This window comes from Bos indicus x Bos taurus, chromosome 15 (assembly GCF_003369695.1).
Source record: "Bos indicus x Bos taurus breed Angus x Brahman F1 hybrid chromosome 15, Bos_hybrid_MaternalHap_v2.0, whole genome shotgun sequence".
Classification (NCBI taxonomy): Eukaryota; Metazoa; Chordata; class Mammalia; order Artiodactyla; family Bovidae; genus Bos; species Bos indicus x Bos taurus.
The window spans coordinates 35,460,071-35,468,891 of record NC_040090.1 but is presented as its reverse complement, the minus strand read 5'-3'; the positions used below and the strand labels follow the sequence as shown (position 1 = coordinate 35,468,891).

The 8,821-nt window shown below is 38.0% G+C and overlaps 1 protein-coding gene across 1 annotated transcript; it reads right to left on the bottom strand.

Moving 5' to 3' along the window:
• Positions 1 to 4,318: 4,318 nt before the first annotated feature.
• On the bottom strand, positions 4,319 to 5,269 carry LOC113904789 (olfactory receptor 52A1). Its single transcript, XM_027561878.1, has one exon. It carries the CDS (start codon positions 5,267 to 5,269, stop codon positions 4,319 to 4,321), a length of 951 nt encoding a protein of 316 aa, XP_027417679.1.
• Positions 5,270 to 8,821: the final 3,552 nt, after the last annotated feature.

Genomic DNA, 8,821 nt, shown 5'->3' with positions numbered 1-8,821 from the left:
TGTGTCTGATTCTTTGCAAACCCGTGGACTGCAGCACGCCAGGCCTCCCTGTCCCTCACCATCTCCCAGAGTTTGCCCAAGTTCATATCCATTGAATTGGTGAAGCCATCCCACCATCTCATCCTCTGTTGCCCTCTTCTCCTTCTGCCTTCAATCTTTCCCACCATCAAGGTCTTTTCCAATCAGTCAACTGTTCACATAAGGTGGCCCAAGTATTGGAATTTCAGCTTCAGTTTCAGTCCTTCCAAAGATTATTCAGTGTTGATTTCCTTTAAAATTGACTGGTCTGATCTTCTTGCTTTCCAGAGGACTCTCAATAGTCTTCTCCAGCACTACAGTTTAAAAGCACCAATTCTTTGACACTCTGCCTTTGTTGTCAGGCTCTCACATCCATACATGACTACTGGAAAACCATAGCCTTAACTATATGGAACTTTGTTGGCAATGTCTTTGGTTTTTAATACACTGTCTAGGTTTGTCATAGCTTTCCTGCCAAGAAGCAATGGTCTTCTAATTTCATGGCTGCAGTCACCATTCACAGTGATTTTAGAGCTAAAGAAAAGAAAATCTGTCACTGCTTCCACTTTTTCCCCTTCTATTTGCCATGAACTGATGGGACTGGATGCCACAATCTTGGCATTTTTAAAAAAAATAATTAATTTTAATTGGAGGCTAATTCTTTACAATATTGTCGTGGTTTTTGCCATACATTGACATAAATCAACCATGAGTGTACGTGTGTCCCCCATCTTGAAACCCCTCCCACGTCCTTCCCCATCCCCTCCCTCAGGGTCATCCCAGGGCCCCAGTCCTGAGTGCCCTGTCTCATGCATCAAACCTGGACTGGTGATCTATTTCACATATGGTCATATACATGTTTCAGTGCTATTCTCTCAAACCATCCCACCCTCGCCTTCTCCCACAGAGTACAAAAGTCTGTTCTTTATATCTGTGTCTCTTTTGCTGTCTCGCGTATAGGGTCATTGTTACCGTCTTTCTAAATTCCATATATATGCGTTAATATACTGTATTGGTGTTTTTCTCTCTGACTTACTTCACTCTGTACCATAGGTTCCAGTTTCATCCACCTCATTAGAACTGATTCAAATGTGTTCTTTTTAATAGCTGAGTAATATTCCATTGTGTATATGTACCACAGCTTTCTTATCCATTCATCTGCTGATAGACATCTAGGTTGCTTCCACATCCTAGCTATTGTAAACAGTGCTGTGATGAACACTGGAGTACATGGGTCTCTTTCAATTCTGGTATCCTTGGTGTGTATGCCCAATAGTGGGATTGCTAGGTAGCATGGCCATTCTAAAGATCAGTCCTGGGTATTCTTTGGAAGGACTGATGCTAAAGCTGAAACTCCAGTACTTTGGCCACCTCATGTGAAGAGTCGACTCCTTGGAAAAGACTCTGATGCTGGAAGGGATTGGGGGCAGGAGGAGAAGGGCCACGACAGAGGATGAGATAGCTGGGTGGCATCAATGACTCGATGGACGTGAGTCTGAGTGAACTCGGAGTTGGTGATGAACAGGGAGGCCTGGCATCCTGCAATTCATGGGGTCACAAAGAGTCGGACATGACTGAGTAACTGAACTGAACTGATGGCAGTTCTATTTCCAGTTTTTTTAAGGAATCTCCACACTTTTCTCCATAGTGGCTATACTAGTTTGCATTCCCACCAACAGTGTAAGAGGGTTCTCTTTTTTCCACACCCTCTCCAGCATTTATTGTGTGTAGATTTTTTGATGGCAGCCATTCTGACTGGTGTGAGATGATAACTCATGGTGGCTTTGATTTGCATTTCTCTGATAATGAGTGATGTTGAGCATCTTTTCATGTGTTTGTTAGCCATCCATATATCTTTTTTGGAGAAATATCTGTTTAGTTCTTTGGCCCAATTTTTGATTCATTATTTATTTTTCTGGTATTGAGCTGCATGAGCTGCTTGTATATTTTTGAGATTAATTCTTTGTCTGTTGCTTCATTTGCTATTATTTTCTCCCATTCTGAAGGCTGTCTTTTCAATTTGCTTATAATTTCCTTCATTGTGCAAAAGCTTTTAAGTTTAATTAGGTCCCATTTGTTTATTTTTGCTTTTATTTCCATTACTCAGGAGGTGGGTCATAGAGGATCCTGCTGTGATTTATGTCAGAGAGTGTTTTGCCTATGTTTGCCTCTAGGAGTTTCCCAGCACCACTTGTTAAAGAAATTGTCTTTTCTCCATTGTATATTCTTGCCTCCTTTGTCAAAGATAAGGTGTACATTGGTGTGTGGTACAACCCCCACTTTTTATTGCCCCCCATTATACTGCCCATTCAGTAAACAGCAAAACATGCCCAAACTTATTAATAGGAGAATAAAAGTTTAATCAACAATGAGATTTCATCTTTTCATCCCTCAGACTGCTAAAGATTTAAAGTCTGATAAAGTCCAGCAGTTGTGAAGTCATGAGTAAATAGTTTATAAGAGTGTATATTTTGGTAGGTAATTTTATTCTTGGGAATTGTATATTCAAAAGGTTTATAATTACTTGTTTCAGATGGTATAAAGGAAATTATGAATGCTAAAGAAGTATATTGTAAGACATCTAAGAATCATTTCTTAATTCTCAAAGTTTTACAATTTAGGGTTGAAAACAATATCACATGCCATTTTTTTCTAATCATTTTTTGCTTAAATTTCCCCTTACTATACCAGAAAAACTCACCTCATTTTGTATTTAGCCATTATGATACTCATATTTAGTATGCAACATTTTATTCTTGTACCTTATTTTAAAAACTTCACAGATTACAGAAATATTAATTTAAAAACAATATTTTTTCCCCAAATCTCACCCATTTAGTTGTAACAATTTTCAACATTTGATTTTATAGTCTTCCATGTTGCCTGGCACTGAAGGTTCTACTCATTTTAAATTTTAATTGATATTATCAAATTATATACCCAAATGTGCACTTTCCCTTATTGTTAACTAAAAACTGTTCTGGAATAGTCCCCCAGATTGCTAAAACCTCCTTTGCTATGATAGGATAAAAACTTTAGGCCATAAATTTAAGGTTGATTTTAGTATCTATTTCACAGAGAGGAGAATATACTTAGATTTCTTTTTCCTGTTGTCCCAGAGTTGTATTAAAACCTAAAGTTGAAGAAAAAAGTCACTAAGTATTCCTAAGTTATGAATAGTTGACATGGTTTATAAATTGTATTTGTCTCTATTGCTGCTACTGATTACCATCTCTACCGCCTAGTATTTTCCCATTTCCTGCTCAAATCTCAGCGCTTGAGAGAGTGATGGCATTCATGATTTGTCCTGGAGCTTCCTTATTCCCTGCTCTTGAGAGAGCAGACAGTTGTGATTTTCCACACCTGGACCCAAGGGAGTCAGATTCAAAAAATTACCATGAAGATTGGACATTTCTCAAAAAAGTGAGACTGACACTCTTGTCCTCTAGATATTTAATTTCCTACAAAATCTGGAGATTAATTTGTGCATGCTATTACCACTTCTCTCTCATTACCATGTCTCTGTTTCCCTCTTGTTCACTAAGAAATAAAAAGGATACAAAGTTTACAAACTCATGAAAATTGATCACTGCATCAAATTTACCTCTATGCTACTATTCTGTAGCATAGTATTTATAATGGCTTAAGAATTTGATAGCATTTGATGAATTAATTAAAATGAATAATTTTACTGCTAATGAGCTTACTGCTTATGAGTTTTGTGCCTATAACTTTATGTATGACCCCGCATATACTGAAATTTTTAGACTTTATTTTCTCATACAAACATAGAGATATAATTTCTGTTTGTTTTGTTTTTGATAAGAACTGTTAACATATACTTCCTCCATTTTTTTTAAAAGAAGACCCAGATGACCAAGAAACAAAATCAAGAACTAGATTTATTGAGTACTTGGATACTGCAGAACATTAAGCCTTGGGCATATCTAAATTCATTGAGAGATGCACAATTTGTGAATCTTTCCACGGCTAGATGTTTACAAGAGTACACTCAAGCAAGTACTAAAAAAAATTGAGAAATGTAAAGGAGAAACATTCAGTATTTTCCTCCTTTATGCTTATCATTCTAATTACCCATCTATGATCCACAATCCTATTGACTGCTGTCATGGGCTAATGGGCAATAGCTAACATACTTGCAAATTGAAAAAAAATTAAATATAAAACTTGAGCAAAAGTTGTTATTGGAAAAAACATTTCCAATAACAAGGACTCTGCTGTTTTATCATGTTGGGAAATAGTGTTCCTGTTCACAAAAAGGTAAACATAAAAGTTTTTCTCACAGTAAATTTTTTGAACAAAATATTTTTATCATATGGACACGGATCTGCTTGGTCTTTGCACCATAAACAAGTGGATTGAGAAATGGAGGGACTAGCAGATAAGTGCTAGAAAAGAGGATGTGAATATAAGGAGGGATGTGAGAACCAAATCTATGTGCAAAGAAGGAGAAGAAACCAAGGGAGTAGAACTGGAGGAAGACACAGATGTGAGCGACACAAGTGTTGAATGCTTTCAACCTAGCCTCCTTCTGAGGCAAACGAAAAACTGTGATGAATATCTGTATGTAGGACAATGTGATTAATACAATGTCAAGCCCAGCAACAGTGAAGGCCACAAACAAACCATAGATTTTGTTGACCCTGATATTTTCTGCAACTAGTTTCACAACAGCCATATGTTCACAGTAGGAATGAGAGATGACTGTTGTATGGTAAAATTGTAATCGAAACTTTATCAGTACTAGGCATGGTGCTACAAGAACGGCAGCCCTGAGTGTTACCATAGCTGCTATTTGAGTGACTAACTGGTGAGAGAAGATGGCAGCATGTCTGAGTGGATAACAGATGGCTACATAGCGGTCCAGAGCCATGGCCAGCAAGATGTCTGACTCTATGCCCTGAAATGTGTGGATGAGCCACATTTGAAGCAGGCAAGAATCAAAATATATCTCTGTTACATGAAACCAGAAGATTCCAAGCATCTTGGGCACAATGCTTGTGCTGAGAGCAATATCTGTGACTCCTAGCATGCCTAGAAAAATGTACATGGGCTGATGGAGACTGTGTTCTGATTTGATGATGATGAGAAGCAAGGAGTTTCCAATCATAGCCATGAGATACATGGCACAAAATGGAATCCCAATCCAGCACTGCACAGACTCTAGGCCTGGGATCCCTATTAGTGTGAACTCAGAAGGCATGAAGACTGTGGTGTTGTAAATGGACATAGTGTCCTTGGGTCTCATGATGCAAACAAAAGACATATCTCAGTCCATGCTACTTCCTCTTCTACTTCTTATTTTCATCCAAAGTCATCATATTGAGTGTGTATGTTTTTGGTAGATCTCTCAGATCATATCATCCACCTCATATAATATCATATAAAATATCACATCATATCATCCATATTATATAAAAGGTAAAAGAAAGATTGATCTGCAATGACACATCATGTTTTTAACAATGGCATGCATAAGTCCTGTACCATCATAAAAATTGTATCAGCATGACAGTGCAACTGCATTAGAACCAATGAAATACCTGAGTTCCCAGATGGCACTAGTGGTAAAGAACCCACCTGCCAATGCAGGAAACATAAGAGACACAGGTTCAATCCCTGGCTTGGGACAGGACCCTGGAGAAGGACAGGGCAACTCACTCCAGTATTCTTGCTTGGAAAATCCCAGAGACAGAGGAGCCTGGTGGGCTACAGTCCACAGGGTTGCAATAAGTCAGACACGACTGAAGTGGCTTAGTACCTACGCACAAAAACACACAAGGACTGCTTACTCAACTGCTGATGTGTCTGTCATTTCACTTCAAAGCTGTGAAAACAAAAAAGTTGTTTATTTTGGTCGGAAATTATGTTTTAATCAGAAGTTTATGATTCTCTTCATATTCCACATTTCATTTATTGCTTCAGCATTCTTATTATTCTCAGTTGTCTCTCAGTCAAAGCCATTTGGTTTGGACATCGAGAGTCTGACAATATATTAGTGCAGGTTGCTCTCTAAGAAAGAGAATAAACATAGGAACACTCGTCACCTAAAAGCAAAATATATTTGTCTATGTATTGATGATATATATTATCTATCTCTGTGTAAAACCAGATGTCTTTTTAGAAGAACTTGAAGGAAGAGTTTTAGAAAAGATCATTCAAATCTGTGTACATTTGGTAAGTCTGGACCAAAGTTTCTGGATACTGTTTTATGTTTCTAGTAAAACTGAATTGTTTTGCCTATATTTAATAGCTGAAATGCTTCATTTTTCTGCTTAAAATAAAATATATTCTGTAATAGTCATTACAAAATGTTTAGAGTCAAGAGAACTCAAGAAAGCAATATTGGCAACAGTAGCAAAATATGTAGGTATGAGGACTCATTCTTAATGACTGATGGATATAGGAACATGGGTAATTGACTGGAATAGAGGCTTCACTCGGGTTTTTGCCTTTTGTTTCTCTTCTTTTCACAGCTACTTGTAAGGCTTCCTCAGGCAACCATTTTGTCTTTTTGAATTTCTTTTCCTTGGGGATGGTCTTGATCACTGCCTCCTGTACAATGTCACGAACTGCTCTCTGTAGTTCTTCAGGGACTCTGTCTATCAGATCTAATTTCTTTAATTGATTTGTCACTTCCACTGTATAATCGTAAGGGATGTGATTCAGATCATACCTGAATGGTCTAGTGGTTTTCCCTATTTTCTTCAATTTAAGTCTGAATTTGGCAAAGAGGAGTTTATGATTTGAGCCACAGCCAGCTCCTGGTCTTGTTTTTGCTGACTATATAAAACTTCTCCATTTTTGGCTGCAAAGAATATAATCAATCTGATTTCAGTATTGACCATCTGGTGATATCTATGTGTAGAGTCTTCTCTTGTGTTGTTGGAAGAGGGTGTTTGCCATGACCAGTGGGTTCTTTTGGAAAAACTCTATTAGCCTTTGGCCTGTTTCATTCTGTATCCCAAGGCCAAATTTGCCTGCTACTCCAGGTGTTTCTTGACTTCCTACTTTTGCATTCCAGCCCCCTATAATGAAAAGGACATCTTTTTGGGGTGTTAGTTCCAGAAGGTCTTATAAGTCTTCATAGAATTGGTCAACTTCAGCTTGTTCAGCATTACTGGTCTAGGCAAAACTTGGATTCTGTGATATTGAATGGTTTGCCTTGAAAATGAACAAAGATCATTCTGTCATATTTGAGGTGCATCCAAGTACTGCATTTTGGGTCTTTTGTTGACTATGATGGCTACTCCATTTCTTCTAAGGGATTCCTTCCCACAGTAGTAGATATAATGGTCATCTGAGTTAAATTCACCCATTCCAGTCCATCTTAGTTTGCTGATTCCTAAAATGTCAATGTTCAGTCTTGAAATCTCCTCTTTGACCATTTCTAATTTGCCTTTATTCATGAATATAACATTCCAAGTTCCTACACAATATTGCTCTAACAGCATCAGACTTTACTTCATCACCAGTTACATCCACAATTGGGTGTTGTTTTTGATTTGGCTCCATCTCTTCATTGTTTCTGGAGTTATTTCTCCATTGATCTCCAGTAGCAGAGTTAATCTTTCAGTGTCATATCTTTTTGCCTTTTCTTATTGTTCATGGGGTTCTCAAGGCAAGAATACTGTAGTGGTTTACTCTTCCCTTCTTTAGTAGATCACAGCTTGTCAGAACTCTCCACCATGACCCATCCGTCTTGGTAGCTGTGAAAAGAAGAGAAGCAAAAAGCAAAAGAGAAAAGGAAAGATATACCTGTTTGAATGCAGAGTTCCAGAGAATAGCAAGGAGAGATTTAAAAAAAAAAAAAAAGCCTCCCTAAGTGAACAATGCAAAGAAATAGAGGAAAACAATAGAATGGGAAAGAATAGAGATCTCTTCAAGAAACTTAGAGATATCAAGGGAACAATTCATGCAAAAATGGGCACAATAAAGGACAGAAATAGTATGGACCTAACAGAAGCAGAAGATATTAAGAAGAGGTGACAAGAATACACAATATAACTATACAAAAAAGATCTTCATGACCCAGATAATCATGATGGTTTGACCACTCACCTGGAGCCAGACATCCTGGAATGTGAAGTCAAGTGGGCCTTAGGAAGCATCACCATGAACAAAGCTAGTGGAGGTGATGGAATACCAGTTGAACTATTTCAAATCCTGAAGATGATGCTGTGAAAGTGCTGTACTCAATATGCCAGCAAATTTGGGAAACTCAGCAGTGGCCACAGGACTGGAAAAGGTCAGTTTTCATTCCAGTCCCAAAGAAAGGCAATGCCAAAGAATGTTAAAACCACTGCACAATTTCACTCATCTCACACACTAGTAAAGTAATGCTCAAAATTCTCCAAGCCAGGCTTCAGCAGTACATGAACCGTGAACTTCCAGATGTTCAAACTGGTTTTAGAAAAGACAGAGGAGCCAGAGATTAAATTGCCAACATCTGCTGGATCACCGAAAAAAGCAAGAGAGTTCCAGAAAAACATCTATTTCTGCTTTATTGACTGTGCCAAGCCTTTGACTGTGTGGATCACCAAACTGGAAAATTCTGAAAGAGATGGGAATACCAGACCACCTGACTTGCCTCTTGATAAATCTGTATGCAGGTCAAGAAGCAACAGTTAGAACTGGACATGGAACAACAGACTGGTTCCCAATTGGGAAAGGAGTACATCAAAGCTGTATACGGTCACCCTATTTATTTTAACTTATATGCAGGGTACCTCATGAGAAATGCTGGAATGGATGAAGCACAAGCTGGAATCAAGATTGCTGG